Below are 22,047 nucleotides of genomic sequence, written 5' to 3' on the forward strand. Positions count from 1 at the left end.
ACAAAAATAACCATAAGACCTGCTCTCCCTGAACAATATACATGCTCCCTGAAAAAGATACGCATTGTCCCTGAATTATATGAAACGCATATGACATTCTAGAGCAAGCTCTGACATTTCTGTCTGTCTGTCTGTTCATGAGACATACCGCTGCCCTCGGACCGCGTGCACAAAACGTTAGCGTGTTGCTAACGAGAAAAGTCAACTTAAATTAACCAAAGCTTTGTAACCAAGACTGTGCAACCAAGTATAATGTATAACTAAATATAATGTATAACAAACGTCCTCATAACTTCAAAACCGCGGCTTTTGAAAATGGCTTTGCCAAGATCAACCTGCCCTCAAAAGATTCGCTCTGATTGGATTTCCCCACAAAAGGGTAGTTCTTATTGGATCTCTTCTCCATTTGTCCCGCCCCAACATTTTCCTCTCGTTTTTATTCGTTGACTGAAGTGTCAGTTAAATTTCGTCATCGTCTTCGTCATCATATCTGTCTTTTTATTTAGTTTTGTTTGTTTATTTAGTTTTGTTTTGTTTAGTCTGTAAAAAATGTTCGTTGACGAATATTTTTCGTCATAGTCTTCGTCAACGAAATTAACACTGATTTACAAAACTAAGCAAACATGCATTAAATAACGGCCTCAATAACAAATGAAGAATGAAACTGAACTCTTCTCTTAAATCACAGTCAGAAGCTTCTCAAGAGTGTTTTTTTTATAATTGTGTAACCACTGAATCCGGCTGATTTTCCTCTGTTGTGTCGCTCCTGCCGTTCTCCTGGTTTTGTTTGTCCAGTAGAGGATTCATCTCCTGAGATTCTGTTGTGTTCAGGTTCTGGTTCTGGTTTGATCCACTGGCTGGAGTTTCATCAGAAGCTGCTGCTGCTGCATTCTGGGTTCACAATAAGACACATTTTATCATGTGTTTTCAACAGCAGTGTTTCTCAGAGCTGCTCCTGGAGTCTCCTCATATAAAACACTCAACAGTTTACAGTACAGCACTGCTGGAAGTGTTTGTGGAAGAGCAGATGATCAGGACGCGTTGTTACAGATATTAAACAGTTGGGATGTAATGATGTATCAATATAGTGACATCAGGATAGAAAAAAGGTATTGCGAGCAAAAAGTGTAGATTTTTAAATATTCTAACATAAAAGGTGTTTAAAGTTGTGTTTTGGTCCATTATGTTTTGGCACAGTATCTGTCAAACAAACTAAAACCGAAAGCACAATATGCCCTAATCTCTTCATCAAGTGTTTTTTGAAGCAGCACTTCATTCAGGTGATCAGCTTGTGATCCGCTGTTTTCCGCGCCTCAGAACGGCTCCGTTCACTGTAAATGAATGTAGTGAACTGGTTTATTGCATGTGCTGTGAGTTTAGCACATGTTTGAGAAAGCAACGACCGTAAGTTCTGCTTTATATTTGCGGCAGATAATTACAGCATTTCATTAGATTTGTAGTGAGACGCTTTTTTGAAAGACTGTTTTCACTGAAGCTGGAGTTTTACATCAAAATAAAAGCTTAAAAGTGCAGTATGAATTGCTGACTTTTTTTTTTTTTTTTTAACGTTACTGTAGTCCAAATTCTAAATATCTCTCTCAAGTGTAGAAATTAGGAAAAAATTATTATAATTTCCCTGCTTTAGTGTAAAGCAAAAATAATATCCCTTTGAAATTTTAATTTTAATTTATTTTACAGTGCAACTAATTTACAATATATGGTTATTACAGTCATAGGAATAACAATTATATAAAATTATTATTATTAATATTATTATTATTAACTAATTTATTTGGCTTTTAAAACACCAGTGTGCATGAAATTTAGACTGAGACTGTATATTACAAATAAAAAGAGGGTTGAGTCTCCTTTAATGTTCAGGTTTTTTTTTTTCTGTCTTAAATTTTCTTAGGATCATGGGTGTGCATTAGATTGAAGAATTTAACTTCAAAATGTACAACATTTTATTTGTTTATCGTATCATGGACTTCATATCACAAAGTTGTCATGTCATGAGATGTTGATATCATTACATCCCAATTATACAGCTATTACAGATTCACTGATCAATTACCTGAACTGGTTTGTGTCAAGGAAACACACAGAATCTGCAGGACTGAGAAACACTGATCTACAAACATCTCTAACAGTGATTACAGATTAGAGTAATGGACACTAACCTGAGATTCCTGATTCTGTGATCCAGCAGCTCTAGTTTGAAGAGACTTCATTGCCTTCTGTGTTCAGAAATAACAGTTCATTTACACACATCTTCACTAAATGTGTTTCTGTTTTTCAGACAGTTGTTTAAAGGTGCAGTCAGTAAAGAATAGCACATTTGACAAATCGAATGTAAATGATGTAGAGCCACATCAGCGGTCAGGAAATGTAATTGAGTAAAATTACAAGAACTGTATTTCAGTAAAACTCAAATGAAGCACAAATTCCCCCAAAACAATGCTTGAAAAATAAAGTGTAATTAATTTACACATCTCTCTCTTTATTAGTATAGACTTTGGTTGGTGGAATCAGTTCATCACAGGTGACAAATCAGAAACGTTTAGTTTCATCCAAACTGATGTGTGTCTGTACTAAATACTTCAGTCACACAACAGAGAAACACAAATTAACCAAGTGCACCTTTAACACACTGCAGCTGAATCACATCTAGTTTCTGATACTAACCTGACATGACTGCAGACATGGTTTGATCCCTGAGGAGGAAAAGAGATTTAGGATTACCATAGTGGAAAATAAATATACTAAAATGTATTTGAAATACATTTATGTCATGATTAGTACACTACAAGTACATTTACATATTTATGTAGTTAATAAATATACCCTGTGATATTTAGTATATCAAACATAAACAAGTCTTCTAAATTGGAACAACTAATTTTGTACTTAATGAACATTAATTGTGCAGATAGAGATGAAGTCTAACTAAATATACACTGAAGTATATTTGATTGTGCTGAAGTGAAACTATTGCAAGTAAACTTCAGCTACACTTTAAATATCTTGCATTTAAAGACTTTTAAATTTAAAGGTCATACAATTATTAGTGATATTAAAACATATTTTAGGCCTAATATTAACAAATGTGCATTGTGCAAAAAAGAAACACTACAAATAAAGTTGAATTATAATTTTTATATCAGTAAGTCTTGAGCGATATGTCTTTAATAGATTTGAACTATACTGAGTATGATATAAATGTATTTTAAATCTATTACTTTTTTACTGGGGTATTTAGGTGCAGATCAGACTGTATAATAGACGAGTCCTGGTTTTAATAAATAAACATGAAAATAAACCTTCAAATATGCAGTTTAGATACAAGTGAATGAATTTACTGATGACTGAACAAACAGCATCTGAATCACAATCATTATAAAAACAGTAGAAATATCTCTAGGAAATGATAGTAAATACTAAACAGTAGTAAAACTGATCATTTATTTCATGATAAATGACACATCATACAAATCATATTTTTAAATGATAATGAGAATCCCTTAAACAAATTTGGGAGACACTTGGAGTGAATGTGATGAATGTTGAGGTTTTACTCACATGGTTGAAAAACCATTAAAATCATCAGAAATAAAGTGAAGATGAATTCAGAGGAGAAGACGATGATCCTCATGTCTCCTGTCACACCTTCACCATTAACTGAGGATGAAAATCAACAACAACAGACACTCATATTCACTCATATTCATTCATTCACACATATACACCACACAACAGCATGAAGAGATGATTATAAGCTAATATTATTGCTCCAAATGGACATGAGAATAATCTGATCAGAGTAACTTTGAGATGAAGCTGATTTCTGCCTCACATTGAGATTTTACCAATCACTCAGTTCAGATTCAGATGCTGTATTAGTTTATAATATACATTTATATATGGATATATGACTGTAATGGTATAGTGCGTGATGTTGAAGTGTTGATTCACCTGTTTTGTGGATCAGTTCAGTCATCAGAGCAACAGAGTTCAGTAAAACAACACCAACTGATCCAAACACATACACAGGAACAACACGGAGAAGAGCTGAAACATCAAATCATACAGTTGAATATTAAAATTAGATTGAATAAAATCACATTAATCAGCACAGAGAAAAAACACAACAAATGGATGTATTTGATTTCTTTATAAGTTTGAGTCTTGGTGTGTTTGGAGTTTGATTCAGGAAAGATCTGCTTCATGAAACTAATAAGGCATAATAAAAATAATATTCTGTAGAATAATAAAGCTTTTCATCATTCATTCATTCATTGATAGAAGTTAAATGGTTGATAAAAAGGTAACAACAACACAGTATTCATACACATACACTCATATTTCTCTCTCTTTCACACACGTTTGATCTCGATTGAGGAAACATTAGAGTGAAATATCAGCTTGAGACACAAACAGCAGAATTTCATGAAAATCACTATTACAACAACTGAATTAAAGGATGGTAAATGCTGAGAACATCTTCAAGAAACAGCTAAAAACACACTTATTTGACTCTAACACATGAACACTATGTATGTATGTATGTATGTATTTATTTATTTATTCATAAAAAAATCTTGTTTTATTATTTATTTATAAAAAAACTTGTCCCTTTAACAAATGCAGTCTCTGTTATTTTTGTATGATTTTCTTGTTTTATGATTTATTTATTTATTTATTTAAAAAATCTTGTTTTATTATTTATTTATTAAAACAAACCTTGTCCCTCTAACAAATGCAGTCTCTATTTTATTTTTGTATAATTTTCTAGTTTTATTTTTTATTTATAATAAAAAAATCATCCCTTTAACAAATGCAGTCTTCATTTGATTTTTAGTATGATTTTATTGTTTTAGTATTTACTTATTTATTTTAAAAATGTGCTTTATTATTTATCAAGTCAAGTCAAGTCAAGCTTTATTGTCATTCTGCTACATGTGTGGACATACAGTAGAACGAGATGTTGTGTCTTACAGGACCACGGTGCTACATACTAGTTAAACACGAATAAGAAAAGCAATTACAGACTTACACAACGGTTAACCATTTGACTACACATATACTATAAATACTATAACTATAATAAATAGTTGACTACACATACAAGACTGAGACAACAAAAACTTTACATAAGTACTGTACATGATGTTTTACAAAAGAGACATTTTGTGCATTAAATTGTGCAAAAGAGATATTTTGTGCATTAAATTGTGCAGAAGAGAGATTTTGAGGGAAGCAGCGCATAGTGCAATGCACAAATAAACATATATATATATATATATATATATATATATAAAATATAAATATATAATAATTTAGGCCCAGCAGGTTTAGTTTGTAGATGAGCTGCTGAGGGATTATTGTGTTGAATGCTGAGCTGAAGTCAATGAACAACATTCTAACATAAGATTTTTTCTGTTCCAGGTGAGTGAGAACTAGGTGGAGAGTGCTGGATATTGCCTCGTCCGTGGAGCGGTTTGGACGGTATGCAAACTGGAATGGGTCCAGCGTGTTTGGGAGATTGGACTTGATGTGATGCATGACTAACCTCTCAAAGCACTTCATCATGATTGGGGTCAGTGCTATGAGACGGTAGTCATTCAGACAGGACACAGGTGACGTCTTTGGAACTGGAATTATGGATGTGGATTTGAGACACGTGGGGACGACCGCCTGGCTCAGCGAGGTGTTGAAGATGTCTGTTAGGACATCCGTCAGCTGTGCAGCACAGTCTCTTAGTACACGGCCAGGAAATGTTGTCAGGGCCCGCAGCGTTTCGTGGGTTTATCCTGGATAGGGTCTTCCTTACGTCGGCTGGAGAAAGACAGAGAGATGTGTGGAGTTTCTGTGCAGGAGTGTCGTTCTGTGTCTCAAATCGCGAGTAGAAGTGGTTGAGTGTATCTGGCAGGGATGTGTCATCGTCACTGGCCTGTGGCAGGAGCTTGTAGTCAGTGATGGTCTGAATGGCTTGCCACAGGAACCGAGTGTCTTTACTGTCGCTGAAGTTGTTGATTTTCTGAGCATATTGATGTTTTGCCTTCTTGATGCCATGAGACAGATTGGCTCTTGCTGTTTTGAGAGCTGCCTTATCTCCTGATCTGAATGCCTCATCTCGGATTTTTAGCAGCCCACGAACCTCTGCTGTCATCCACGGCTTCTGGTTGGCGCGTGTGGTGATGGTTTTGGTGACTGTCACATCATCTATGCACTTTTTGATTGTAGGTTACTAAAAGCAGTCCTGGAGTGTTGAGGTGGCATCATCTGTTTTTGAACCGGTTTGGTAAGTTTGAGAAGTGGTCTGTATGCTGGGATTAGCATAATAGAGGTGTGGTCAGAGTACCCCAGGTGTAGGGTTGGGCACCGGTACCCATGTGACCGGTATGTATCGGACCGAATCAGAACGCGAATTTCGGTGCCACTTAAATGCCTGAACTGTCGATTGAAATATTTGTCTTCTGGTGTTATGACACGGATGTAGAAGCACTGATTCATCAACATCTAGCATGATCGCTAGTTAAATTTAAATACTGCATTCATGGGTGTCAGACTGATCAGAAAATGTATTTACTGAATGAGAAAACAAACGTGAACGTCGGAAAGCTTTGATGATAGAAATCCAAGACATCATTGTAGTTACTATCCATTTTCACATTTCGAATTAAAAGCACAAATTGTCTGGAAATGAGACCATCGAGAAGCGCGTGAATGCAGCAGGTGGTTTGCCGTTAGTTTAGCAAGCTACGTTAAACGCGTCTAACTTAAAATGCCAAAAACTAACCATTCTAAAGTGTGGCTATATTTCACGAGAAATGATTCAGACACTGCGACGTGCAGCAAATGTTTTACAGCAGTTGCATGTGAAGGGGAAAACGCGTCAAACCTAATGAAACATTTGATGGTAGGCCTATGTGGAATAAACTTGAAAACAGAGGGATGCACCGTGTTTGACAGTTTGCAGACATCAGCTGGAGAGGTGTCGTATTTTGCCAGAGACGGCAAATATGTGATGCGATCTAGGAAAACCCAACACATGGGGAAATTTTTACCTTTTTTAGGTTTTGACACCATATGTCCAAAACTTTTATTTTTTACATAACCTACATTATGGCTATCTTAGGTTGACTGATAGCGATGATTTTCAGGAATGGGATTTTGAGAAAAACGGCTTTAAAGTGAGACGACTTCCACTTTCACTTTACGGGTTTAACGAGAGCTGTCTGTCAAGTTAGGAGCGCTACTGCATCATTACACAAACAGACTAACGTTTGTTTTCCGTTGATCACCCATTTTATGTTTAGTAAATAATGCAGCGCAACTGTTCGCGCACTGTGATAAAACAGACTGTCATCGGACTCCTCTTTAGTAACTTCATCATCCGATCCTTCATCTCTGGATGTGAAATAGCCCGTAACATCATTTAGGGCACTGACATCACCAAAACTGAGCAGACTGAGACGAGTAAGATCAGTTAAGTGAGCAGCTGCAGTACTTTAGACGGCGTTGTTGCGCTCGGCCATCTCACGATATTAAAATAAATAAATAACTTTGCTTGCCGTACTTTACACAGGACTGGTGGAGTGGAGAATGTGAACTGATACGCCTTTACTAAATATGTTCGGTGGTTTATTTTGATAGGTTAACTGTTTTTGTGGTGTTAAGGGAAATCACCTGCATAGCGCGTTCTTAACATAGGAGAAATACAGTCATTTCTGCTTGCTGCAATAAATGTCTATTTTTCTGCACTAAACAAGTGAATTTCTAAGAGATATTTTCAGAGATGATAGACAAGATGTTATAGAATAATAATTTAATGAAAAACGAATTTCCTGAAAACGTCCCACCGCGACATCTGACGGGTTTTCCCAGATCTCATCACATATAACCATATTTCTGCAAAAGAATTGCTGAAATTTTAAGCTGTTAAATTATTGTAGTTGGGTTAGGTGGCTTATGTTTTATTGTTGTTGCGTTTTGCATTGACTTAATAATATATAGTACTACTTATTTTTTATTTTTATTTTTATTTTTTACTTTTAATACATTGTTCAAGAGTTGGTGTTTGTGTGCGTTGCCGATTTCCAAAAGACTTTGGCGATCGTAAATCTGTTTTGGAGTGCTTTCCCCATGATTTAGCGGTACATTTACACAGTTTGGAGACGAACGGACGACATTAAAAGACATAAAAGCACCGTCGTTGGGACCCGGAGTAGCCGCTGCGTCTGACCGCGCAGTCATCTTAAAAACAAACAAAAAAACTGGTCTCTTTAACAAATGCACTCTATTTTATTATTATTATTATTTTTTTGTGTGATTTTGTTGTTTTACTATTTATTTATTTATTAAAAACAAACAAACAAAAACAAATTGCCCCTCTAACAAATGCTGTCTCTATTTTGTTTTTGTATGATTTTCTTGTTTTATGATTTATTTATTTATTTGTTTGTTTGTTTGTTTTAAAACAAATCTTGTTTTATTTATAAAAAAACCTTGTCCCTTTAACAAATGCTGTCTCTGTTATTTTTGTATGATTTTCTTGTTTTATGATTTATTTATTTTAAAAAGTCGTTTTATTATTTATTTAGAACAAATAAAAACAAATGCAGTCTCTATTTGATTTTTGTATAATTTTCTAGTTTTATTTTTATTTATAATAAAAAAATCGTCCCTTTAACAAATGATGTCTCTAATTTATTTTGGTATGATTTTCTAGTTTTATTTATTTATTTATTTATTTATTTTTAAAAATGCACATGCACTCTTTATTATTATTATTATTATTATTATTATTATTATTATTTTATTGTTTTATTACTGTTGAGGAAAATACTCATATATAGTGTCACGAATCTAGTCGGTGTTCTGCGGACTACCCACCACCAGATGTCACTCTGACCTTTTCATGCTCTCTGACTGTTGCTTTGCATTTTGGACTGCATCTCCCATCCTCCACCGCGCTGATTGCGTCAGCCCCCGTGACCAATCAGGCGCTCTATAAAACCCCGGACTTCCTTGTACACTGCATGGAGTGTTGTTTTTGTTGTTATCTTGTTTATGTTTCCTAGTTTCCTAGTCCCCGTGTTCCTAGTTCCCTAGTTTGTATTCGCGCCTGGTTTATCGTGTACGACTCATCGCCGCCTGCCTATTGGACTCTCGCTCTGGTTATTGGACTATTCTCTCTCGGATCGCCCCTATGGATAATGCTCGCTACTGTTTTGACCCTGCCTGCCTGACCATGTATCTGTCTAGTCCTTCTAATAAAAGCTTGCACGTGGATCCGCTCGCCTCTCGTCTCACTCGCACTGTAACATATAGTCTATTCACAGGGTCATTCACACAAACACAGCACTAAAATAACCTAATTAACATTAAACACATAAGATGTAACATTAAGTCCTAATGCACATATCTTAAAAGAAAAACAGAAAAAAAAAGGGTTTTCACTGTTTATAGTAAGGGAATATACAGTTATCAGATTTTTAGCATTTCTACAGTCTTTTACTGCTAAAATTCAGATAATATTTTCCAGTGTAGAATCTGGATCTGTTCAGTGTGAAGAGAATAAACTAAAGCTGAAACTCATCACATTGATGATCAGATCAGATGATTCATACTGTACCCCATGATGACCGAAATGAGCGTGTGAAGTTGATCAGTGTCCAGAGAAACTGAAGAAACGCAATCATACAGGCCCATCCAACACGATCTGAACAACAACAAACACATCAGCTTCATCATCATCATCATCTTACAAGTGTTCATAAACTCACAAACAGTTCACTTCAGCACAAATATAAGATATACTATAGAAAGATGTTTCAGTTCCTTATATTTTATTTGATATTTTCATACCCTTTTCATTTTCCAGAGCTGAGTTGTAGAAATAGACCATGACAGCGCTGACCAGTATCAAGACCGTTAAATACACTGATCTCCTGACAGCAGGTGAACCTGAAAAACACATTTACTATTATTAAAACACTGCAGATCTGTGTTTGACACTTATTCAATTAAAAATTAAAAATATATATATATATATATATATATATATATATATATATATATATATACTGATCACATTCTGATGAGTTATTACTGTTTGTATCAGAGATCAGATCATAATTCATCAAACACTTACAGCCCATCCGATGACCACATGTACGATCCCAGTTGTATCTGGTGATTGTGAGAATCACTGGTAAAACTGCAACAATGATGAATCCTGCAAACAGAAGAGTGATTATTATATTAATGCAGATACTGAGATTCACTGACAGACACAGCAACAAATTCACATTTCATTAGATCTATAAATCACTCTATAAATGATGTCCTTTACTATATTATATCTATCACTATTATATCACACACTAAAAATGGTTGTATAATGTATACAGATAACTATTATATATGCCAATTACCTTATATATTATTTATTACTCATATAAGTGCTTTATAATTTACATATCATACAACTGCACTGCTCTTTATTAATATTGGAACAGTAAAGACAAAACTGCTTTGTTTTCTGTGGAAGCAGGAAATCTGAAAATACGATTAAAAGTCGAATATCAGACAAAACTACAGAATGCCACATTGTATTATTAGCTGTTTCAACACATAAATGTTTTACCAAATAAAAAGGACAGCACTTTTACAGTTTCTGCCTTTAGTCCCCTCTTCAGCTGGTGAAATTCATGTTCAATCAGATTTAAATCTGGAGATTGATTTGGGTACTACAAGACTTTACTTATTATTATTTTATTATTATTTTTTTGTGATAAAACTCCTTGACTGAACTGTCAGGGTGTTTTGGGTCATTGTCACATGCAATTCCCTTTTTTCTCCACACTTTTGTTTTCCCATTATTTAGATAAAGATTAATCTTTGTTCATCTGTCCATAAAAATCTGTTCCAAAACTCACTTGGCTTTGCAAACTCTAACCTTGCCTGTCTATTTTTGGTGCTGGTCAGGGGTTTGCATTTGCTGTGTTGTAGCCTCTGTAGTTCTGTGTCAAATCTTCTGCTAGGTTGTGAGAACATCACTCCAGCTTTCTAGAGGTTGTTGGCAATTTACAGAGATGCCCTTTAGGGTTCTCTTTCACAGCCTTTATTATTGTCTGTTATCAACTGCTGTTGTTTTATTTTTTTTCTCAGCCAACCTGGTCATTGTTGGTTGCTGAAGTCACAGGGGTTTCTTTCCTTTTCAGGACATTCCAAACTGTTGATTTCTCCATGCTCATTGTTTTTGCTATAGCTCTAATGGAGTCCCTCTCATCTTTTACCATCCTAATTGCTTTTTTTCCCCCCTCAAAGTCAGTTCACTCGTCTCCATCCTGGTCTGTGCATGTCATCATCAAATCCATGACTCATCGAATATAAGGATATACGGTATATATTGTAACTTTGTGACAACATAAATTTATTGTAATAATATATAATATTATATGCCTACTGTCACACCCACTGGAGTCTCATTAGTAGGTAATAACACATGCACTGATCGCTCTGCAGTAGAAACAGAATCTGGAGCTCTGTGAAGTTGCTGTGTCCACTTACATACGAACTTTGCCAGCACGTCCAGCTGGACCTTCAGAAACTGTGTCAACACAGTCTCTTCCTCAAATTAGAAAAGTATGAATTCCATCAATCCTCTGTTCAATTCCTGGGCTATAACATCAGTGCCGAGGGCATGCAAATGGACCAGGGAAAAGTCAATGCCATCCAGAAGTGGCCTCTACCCAACAGCGTCAAGGAGCTTCAGCGCTTCCTAGGTTTCACCAACTTCTATCGCCGGTTCATTATGGATTACAGTACCATCACCGCCCCATTAACCTCCCTCCTGTGCGGTAAACCGAAACAACTCATCTGGAACCCTGCTGCCCACGAAGCGTTCCAACGGCTGAAGACCATCTTTAGCACCGCTCCTGTCCTACACCATCCAGACCCAGAACGTCCCTTTACGGTAGAAGTCGACGCCTCCACCATCGGCGTGGGAGCGGTGCTATCACAAGCGGTCGGCGACTCCTCAGACCTCGATCCCTGCGCCGCCTTCTCCCGTAAGCTGACTCCGGCGGAGCAGAATTATGACATCGGGAACCGAGAACTACTGGCAATCCAATTGGCCCTGGAGGAATGGCGACACTGGCTGGAAGGAGTTAATCACCCATTCACACCACAAGAACCTACAATACCTCAGAGAAGCTCGTCGTCTGAACCCGAGGCAAGCCCGCTGGGCCCTCTTCCTAACACGTTTCAATTTTATCATCACGTACAGACCCGGTTCCAAGAACATACCAGCTGATGCTCTCTCTCGTCAGTTCTCTCCTGATGCAACTTCAGACCCTGAACCCATAATACCCTCTGATCTCATCGTCAGCCCCATCATCTGGGATCTGGACCAAGCCATCCAACAAGCCACTCTCCAGGAGCCAGCTCCGCTGGAATGCCCAGAAGGAAAGACCTACGTGCCCCTCTCCCAACGTCAAACACTTCTGGGTACAGCTCACGGGGCTCCGGGCTCTGGACACCCAGGCAGCAGTAGGACCCTCTCGCTCATACAATCTCGGTACTGGTGGCCCAGTATGCACCAAGATACCATCAGGTACGTCCAAAGCTGCTCAGTCTGTGCCAAGTCTAATTCACCCCGTTAACTCCCTACAGGAAAGCTGGTTCCCTTACCCATCCTGGAGAGGCCCTGGTCCTATCTCGGTGTGGATTTCGTCACAGACCTGCCAGAATCTGAAGGTAACACCTGTGTCCTCGTCATTGTTGACCGGTTCTCAAAGGCCTGCAAACTGGTGCCCCTGAGAGGTCTACCAACGGCCATGGAAATGGCAGAACATCTGTTTCATCAGGTCTTTCGGGCATTATGGTCTCCCAGAAGAGATTGTTTCGGACCGGGGTCCTCAATTCACCTCTCATGTATGGAAAGCTTTCTTTAAATTACTGGGCATCACTGTTAACTTGTCATCCGGTTACTATCCACAGACTAGCGGCCAGACTGAGAGGAAGATCCAGGAGCTGGGATGTTACCTCCGTGCATACTGCCAAGATGACCAACACAGCTGGAGCAGGTTCCTCCCGTGGGCCGAGTACGCACAGAACTCTCTCCGCCAAGATACCACCGGCCTAACACCATTCCAGTGCGTACTCGGGTACCAGCCTCCGCTGTTTCCCTGGATGGAGGAACCCTCTAATGTTCCAGCTGTCGACCACTGGTTTTGAGAAAGCGAGAGAGTGTGGGACTCAGCTCATCACCATCTACAGCGGGCAGTATAAAGACGTAAGAGCTTCGCTGATGCCAGGAGGAGAGCTGTGCCCAACTACCAACCTGGGGATCTGTGACTACGTCTGCCCTGCCATAAGCTGAGTCCTCACTATATTGGTCCGTTTCACATCCTGAGGCAGATCAACGACGTGACATTCCAGCTTCAGCTCCCACCCAGGTACCGAATTCATCCCACCTTTCATGTTTCCCTCTTAAAACCCTTCTCTCCCTCTGCCACAGACGCCCCTGGAGCTGATCCCCCTCCTCTGGAAATACTGGACCAACCCTCAGTCTTCACCGTACACGAGATCTTGGACTCACGACGTCGAGGGGGTCGCCTGGAATACCTCGTAGACTGGGAGGGGTACGGCCCGGAGGAGAGATCTTGGGTGAACAGAGATGATGTCCTGGATCCATTGCTCTTGCTGTAATTCCACCGCAGCCACCCTAATCGGCCGGCCCCTCGCAGTCGCGGCCGTCGTCGTGTTAGGGCGTCGGGAGCCGCTCCTGGAGGAGGGGGTAATGTCAGGCATTCACCACAGCCACCTCCATCTGCCATGTCACCTACAGCACCGCCCACTCGTTCTGCTTCACCGGAGTTCTGATCATGATCCCCTGATCCTCATTACCACGCCCTATAAATAGACTTCTCCTTCATTCAGTCGTTGTCTGGTCTACCGTTCACTACCCCGATGCTAGCTCCAGACCCTCTGCTTCTCAGACTCTCCAGTGTGTGCTCGGACTGCTCAACTTTGCTCCCTGGAATACTTTTGAACTCTTTATATCAGGACTGTCAGATAAGCTACCAATCCATTGCTACTTCATGCTCACTGACTTTTACCATACCTGTTAATAAACATTCAACTCACTCTGTTTACTTCCGTCTCTGGTCTCCTCTCTGTGCAAGCGTGACACATATAGATTATTTAATTATTTAATATTGCATTTCTGTATAATTACCATTGTCGACTAACACAATATATTACCCAAAAAATAAATAAAAATCAAGCTGTCATTTAATATACTCATTTCATGGCCCCAAGCAGCCACTTACGCCTCACGCCGGCTCTGTATGTCACATAACCTGCTTTTTCTAGAATACCCCCCTGATCAACTCATGTATTGCATTTAAACAACAGTTCCACGGCACAAGTGTGTAAATAATTCAAGAAAATTATAATATTGCATATTATAAAACAATAAAAGTGTTTTTTAACCTTGCATGCATGTCAGCCTGTTGTTGGGGACTCCCAAAATATAAATCTTTCATAATCCATAATAGGGCCACTTTAAGATTCAAGAGGATGAACATTTTTGAAAGGGGTCATTTTCATATATTCAACTATTATTTTTTCTTGTGGACTATATGTAAATGTCTTTTATGTGAAAAATCTTATTCAGGGCAGTACTAAATAAAAAATAACATGCATTTTGTACAATCCCTCTTAATTTGACAAAATAATTAACATTTTGCAGATTCTGCAAGGTGCCTTTCGACTTCAACTGTATTCTAATCTATTCTATTCTATTTAAAAATTAAAAATGCTGTGTTTACTGTGTTAGACTAACTGAGATATGTCACAGCACTTGAACAGTATACTGTTGCTCTCTTGTTGGTTTGATTGCTTCTATTGATCTTCTAATATGACAAGACGAGAGAGAGTGCATTTTCCTTTGTTGATGGCTCTCGTTTGATCGTCACGCTGTCCATCTCTTTTTGAGTTTTGTTATAGTTACAATTTGTTAGTTTATTTTAAGTTAATTCAGAATGCTCCCTTTTCTTTTATGTTGTATTTTGCTAATTTTTGATTTGATAGTGCTGTGATTTGATCTCCACTCTCTTACAAAGGGCTGTTGGTCAAACTCTCGATTCGTAGTGTTGAGACAAGGTTAGTATGTCACGTGACCTACACAAAGCAACATGTAGAATATCACTTGTATAAAAACACTAGGGCAGGAGCGGGAGCTAATATTGTAACGAGGGACCGTAGGACGTGGATCCAAATGCAAGCTTTATTAATCCATTAATTGTAGTCGTACAATCCAAGTCGATAACCAGCATACAGGGCAATAGAGACAATCCAGAGAATCAACGTTAGAGTTCAAGCAAGAGGTCAGGGCAGGCGGCAGGCAAACAAACAACAGGAAACGGTCCGGGATCAAACAAAACACAAGGGCAAGACTAGGAAAACACGGGAAGGAAAAACACAGGAACTAGGAACTAGGCTATACAACGATCAGCAAACAGAAGAGTGAGTGAGAGACTTAAATACCAAACATGAGGGAGCATATGACAAAACAAACCAATAGGAAGGCGACACATGGAACAGGGGAACCAATCAGAACAAGACACATAGAGACAAGAGTAAAGCATGGTGGGTTGAGAGCACAGAGTCCGGGCTGGAGTGCCCTTGAACTCCTGTAGAGGGCACTCCAGCTGGTAATTGTAACAAATATCTGTATTTATGTTTTGTTAGTGAGTGTAGTTAGTTAGTGTTGAATTGATTGGAGTTAGTATGTGTTTTGTTTTATTAATATATTTGCTTTCAGCCCCGCTCATGCCTCACACTGTTGAGTTTCTTTTTCCTCTTTTCAAGGTTATGTACCTTTTTTGTTTTTTGTCATAACTTTGGATGTTAATATCCTCATTGTAAATACAAAAATTGAGTGTTTGTTTTAGATGGACATAATTTCTCACTCAGAGTTTCTGATAAGCAATTTTGGTTTCTATTCGTTTCATTACTTCACACATCTTATGTCTTTAGTAACAGACAGCTTCCCTGATTCTAAGAAAAGAAAATTCTTATTTATTATGTCTCTTTGTGTTGACTTCCTTATTTCCTAGACATTAAATAAAATAACAACAACAGCCAAATAGGAAGTCATAACAGTCGCTTTGGATAAAAGCATCTGATCAATGATTAATTGTAAATGTAGAAATGTGAACTCACCTCCTCTGGCAGATCCAAAGGCATAAAACAGAAGGATGAATTGTAGTGAAGGCAGAACATCTAAGCTTATGCCAGCCAGAACACCGAATATAGTACTGATCCGCTGACTTAATTTCCCAATTATTTTATCTAACACTGTATAAGAAAAAATAAATAAATAAATAAATAAATAAATTCTAATGTTTAATCTGATTTTGAATTAACTGCATAAAAAATAAAAAGAAGTAAACTAACTTCACTAATTCATGTTTTAATTTGGAGAGACAATGTTCACACAATCATTCACTATCCCCCCTTTGAAAACTATATAAACATATAAATATCATATCATATGGTATACTCTAGAAATCTTCAACACAGAAGATAAACTCATCATTTACAGACTCATGTCCACTTAATAAAAGCATTATGAAGACATTATGGCAAAACACAGACACTCAGTTGATCTGCTGTTTGAAAGTAACACATATAAACACACACAAGTGAATGTGAAGAAGCTCAATTCAGTATGAAATATGTGTGTGTGTGTAAATAATATATAAATAAATACTGTCATTGTTGGGCATGTGATCTGATCAGACTGTAAATCAGGGTTTCTCAACTTTAGCCCGCAAGGTCCATTTTCCTGCCGAGTTTAGCTCCAACTTTGATCAAATTCACCTGCCTGTTAATTTCTAGTGATCCTAAAAACCTTGATGAACCTGTTCAGGTGTGTTTAATTAGGGTTGGAGCTGAACTCTGCTGGAAAATGGATCTCACAGGCCAGATTTGAGAACCACTGCTGTGAATGAACTTGATTTATCAATCCAGCCAGTGTTTGACCACATCATTTAATTTATGTGAAAATGTTTTCTGGTTATATAAATCCCCAGCCGAATGGAAAAAAATATTAAATATTAAATACTTGGGAATCATTTAAAAATAGTTACACTTTTTTATTTATTATAATTTTCTTGTCATTTTACTCGTTAGGCTGTTTTCCTTGATCTTAATGATATGATGTCATTATGTTGCTGTTTCACCGCTGGACAATCGCTGCATTGGTGATCATGGTTTCGAGGATCAGTATATCTGCCCTTTCCAATGGACATGACAACACAAAGTAATCTCAGACAATTTAAGATATTTTAATCAAATCTGCAAATTAGCCAGAGATCAGTTATCAGGATTAAAAGATCACGCATCTGTCAAATCATCTATGTATCATCAAATCATGTATTTGATATGAAGAACAGACCCTGGGTCTGATTTAATGTTTTTTTTATTTTTGTGCATTTAACAAACACAATTAGTCTGCTCAATCATGATTTCACAGCACATTTGTCTCACTGACTAATGATGGAAGGAAATACTTACAGAAAATAATGTAGAAGAGGTTGAACAGAATCACAATCACAAAGAGGATGATAATAATAATGACTTCCAATCTGCTGTAATTCGGACTTTTGTCCCAGGCAGATTTAATCATAACTGGAATAAAGGAAGAGATAAAAAAAACAGCAATTACTAAAATAGAAGAACAAGATATAATAAATTCAGATCAAAGGATTTACAAAATCTTCTCATTGAACAGATGCAACATTACGACACATTCAATGAACTGTGAGTTCAGCTGTTCCCATCTGATCCTGACCCTGTGACCTTTGTGCTGATTATATGACCCCTGACCCTGACATGACCCCAAAACATGCTGAGATGTGATGTAGATGTGAAGTAGCTTTAGCTTCAGTCTCAGTTTAAGTCACTAGCATGATGTTTAGTTAATGCCTTTGTTTTCATAATTATCTATATTATCTATTATCTTCAATAATGATCATAAGAGTGATAAAATGTGATCAGTCCCATAAACACACAGATTCAGCTCTGAACACATGAAGAATATCTTATACTGACAACAATACTACAGTACCACAAGACACTTCCAAGTATTAATGTCTAATGTATGGTGTTTTTTTTTAATTTTATTTTTTTGTTTTTTTTTTTTTTTTTTTTTTTAGACTTCCAGCAGGATATTGAGGATATGACATAATTTAAATGTAACTGTTGTTCAACTGTTAATGTGCTTTTTAATGTGTTTATCATAATGACTGTTGATGTACCTGAATAAAAAACAGCTGAAAAAACAACGTATTCTGTCCTAAAACTGTAAGTATCAATCCATGTTTTAATCTTGTCTGTAAAACAAACAAACAAACAAAAAAACATTAAATAATTACATCCACAATATCATTTACAACACCAAAAGAAAAAAAAAAAAAGAAAAAAAAAACAAATACCAATTAAACACTGAATGCTTTTTAATGTAAAATATATTCAGGTATTGACAGATTATTTAGTTCATGTAAAAATCTGTGTATTATAATTCACAAAGTATATTTTCTCTAATAAACTGTCAATAATTAATCACCTGTGAAGTCATTCACATACGGAGCCGTCCAGAGCAACATGAGAGGCCTCAGAAAATAAAGAGCACAACAAGAGACCGTCTCAAACAGAGACCCTGAAACAAACACCAGATAATAATAACTGCATTAATAAACAACTATTTGAATGATCCATTATTGGGAATTCATACACAATCAGTAATGAAACACTGACCTTCAGAAACACCCCAAACGACAAACGCAAGAAACATCAGAACATTTGGACAGAAAACAAGAAACATCTGAAGACGGAAGACTGTGTCTGGAGAGAAAATACAAAAGTACGCTTTTCAGTTAAAAAGTAAATCACATTTTAATAAATATTTAATAATGATTTAAACAATTAGTATTAGTCATTCAGTTTTATTTAAAACACACATCTCTGTTCTTTCTGACAGTTACATTTATAACTTAACGTATCAAACTGAAAACTGTGTTGGAAACACAAATGTAATGTTATAAATAACTAATCTACTGATTAAGGATAGAATATGTATTTTTTCTTATCTGTTGACTTACCTAGTAGCCTTAGTACCACATTTATCTTGGCTGAAAACTGCTTGCGACCCCTGCTGTGAACTGTACATGTGTACTGTCCCTCATCTTCAGATCTCAGTTTGTCCAGACGGAGGGAGAAGTTTCCATCTTTAAAGTGCTCAGTAAAGAAATGAGCTCTATCTTGATAATCCTGGTGTTGTTCATCTGTTCGACTCTGACCACCTTGATACAGATGAACCAGATCCTTTAAGTCTTTTTTTCTCCATTCCACCTTCAGACGCTTCATTCTAGAGGGTTTATCGTTATAACAGGGCAAAACCATTGAAGCTCCCAGATGAACCGGTGTGTGATGAAAATGTTCCACAGTGAATCCTGAAAATGAAAAAAGCCCAAAGTTTATTAAGGTTTAAGCACAGAAGGTTCATCATTTCCTATTATGTTGCTTTTTTCCTTCTTCTTTTTTTTTATTTTTATTTTTATTTTTTTCTGCCATGAGTTTACAGCAGTGAGAGAGCTAATGTCTCATCGTCACACTGTCTGACACACATCACACACAAAATTGGACAACATTTTCTCAAGTCTCTTGAATCTGATTGGCTAGCTTTGCACAACTTCCAGGAGTAAGGGCACACAGGTATTTTTACATCAGCACATCTGAGAAAAATGTCATCAAGTGCTTTGGAAGAAGAAATAATTAGGGTGGTTTAAAGTTTTTTTAGGTTGACATCAAATCTTTGAGGGATAATCACAGTTTGTTCAAGGCACTTTACAGTTTTTCACATTTGCTAAAACACTATACCCCATATATAAAACCAAATTCTCAATAGCCTAAACCAATTTGTCAAATAAATCACTTTTTCTGCAAAACCTTAAACAAGCAGACACTGTTTGCAGATCTCATGCACTCTTTTTGCAAAACTTTTGCAAAACTTTTTGCAAACACAATTTGCTCTGTGATTAACTTGTGATGCAAAACCCTAAACACAAAAAGCAAAAGTTAAGCAAAACTGCAACAGGCTGTCATCATTTACACACTATATTCAAAATTCTTCACACTTGTTTACAAATATTTAAATATACTAAATATAAGCCAGTTATAAGTGCACAGAAGAGAAAAAAAGTTGTTAAATTGCCAGAAAGAAGTCGAGATTAAATGTTGAGATTAAACTCGTTAAATTGCGTGAGAATAAATGTCGTTAAATTGAGAAAAATGTTGAGATAAAAAGTTGAGATTAAACTCATTATTTACGAAAAAAGTCGTACATTTTCGAGAATAAACACACTTGTGTCATGTTCATTCCATCTGGTCGGAGAAAATCAAACAGTGCCTGCAGTGGCGGAGTTTGTAGAGAAATGCACACAGATGTACGTGCTATGATCGACTTGGGCTCGAATCTGACTTTTGCAGAACTCGCTTTTCTTCCTTTTCTCATCACATATCACATCGGAAAAGTGGGAATCAACTGCCTAACGAGCGTTTAATAATAAGGTATAAGGCAGCAGTGGGTATCAGGTATACGGCGTATACCCACTTCTTTATCAGTCTAAATCCCCTCTGATGCGCACCATTCAGTAGTGCCCAGCATTAGCCAAAATCATTAGTCCACCACATCCAGTCATATGTGAATAAATGCAAATATTTGCTAAAACCCAGTACAGTGATGATGCGGTCAGTACCGTGGCGCCAGCTTCCTTTGAAATATGTTTGATGATTGCGCCTAATGCGCCTGCGCCCGCTCCGTCTCGCGCAGTCCAGATTTTAATAAAGTAATAATTATTATTGATTACTGATTTGAATCAGTATAATAACGAAAACAATACCTTACAAATACAAAGAAGCAATCAGCTAATTCTTAAACCAGTGAACCCCTGTAAACTTTTCAGTCCAAAGATCCAGTAAACGAATTCTTTACGGCGTATTTCCACTACAGCATAGCGTGCAGAGCGAAACTGGCGTTTTCAATTCATTCCTATAGAAGATGAGCTTAAACACTCTTGAGGTGCATTATGGGATTGAAAGCGGCACGGAGAAAGCGTTGAGAGCGTCGAAAAGGTGGGGAAAAGTGTTTGCGGAACTGGTGGATTACTGAGCTGAAATCACATGTAATTGAAAAAGTCATGCAAAAGTAAATGCTCTTTGCATGCTTTCATTATATGCTAGTGTTTAATTTGCGAATCACTGTTAAAAGAAGGATATAAAACGCGAAAAGGGTGTAAACATTGTTTTTAGAGGCGTACTCTGCCCTAAATGTCACACGCAGTGGCGTTGTAGCGTTGTCGGCGGCACTGAGCGTGGTTGTGACGCTCTAGTGGAAAAACACTATGGCGCGTACTCCGTGCAAAAATCAAGCGTCCGACCGACCGACCGACCGACCGACCGGCTAATCGAACGTCTAACCGAACGTTTTGGGCTTTGAACGTCTTACAGGACGGGTGACCCACGTGACGACCTGACGTGACGTGAACGTCATGAAAATACTTGGTTTTTAAAATGTAATGAGCTTAACTGCTCTTTAGAGACTATAAATGAGACTGTAAATGAACATTACCACCATTACAACAACTAGATCTACATATTTCATACCTAGAACAATACTTTTTCTGCTGTATTACCCCCAATAAGCATTTAGATATGCGATCTGTGGTAGACCTATAAATTAAAAAACTTCATGGCAGAAGGGTCTACTGTTCATTTTTCAAAGGCAATGTGCCTGTTTGTGAGTGTGCCTGTGAATGTTTCTTAAGATAGCAGAGGTACTGTAGCTATACAGACATATCACCCTGTAGCCCAAGACTGGTTTCCCACTGAAGCTAAGCAGGGTTGAGCCTGGTCAGTACCTAGATGGGAGACCTCCTGGGAAAATAGGTTGCTGCTGGAAGAGGTGTT

General features: G+C 37.4%; 1 protein-coding gene across 1 annotated transcript; it reads right to left on the reverse strand.

The window, feature by feature from the left end:
* Positions 1-25: 25 nt before the first annotated feature.
* Positions 26-19,532, reverse strand: LOC127159539 (uncharacterized; the record flags this gene model as incomplete). The annotated part of the gene is made up of 13 exons (XM_051102348.1): positions 26-891; positions 2,181-2,237; positions 2,686-2,714; positions 3,580-3,678; positions 3,973-4,068; positions 9,638-9,724; positions 9,871-9,969; positions 10,157-10,240; positions 16,240-16,374; positions 18,339-18,413; positions 18,647-18,739; positions 18,838-18,924; positions 19,182-19,532. Coding segments are annotated over 13 exons (1,469 nt in total), but the record flags the coding sequence as incomplete, so codon positions are not given.
* Positions 19,533-22,047: the final 2,515 nt, after the last annotated feature.

The sequence above is a fragment of the Labeo rohita genome, unplaced genomic scaffold, assembly GCF_022985175.1.
Source record: "Labeo rohita strain BAU-BD-2019 unplaced genomic scaffold, IGBB_LRoh.1.0 scaffold_226, whole genome shotgun sequence".
In the NCBI taxonomy this organism is placed as follows: Eukaryota; Metazoa; Chordata; class Actinopteri; order Cypriniformes; family Cyprinidae; genus Labeo; species Labeo rohita.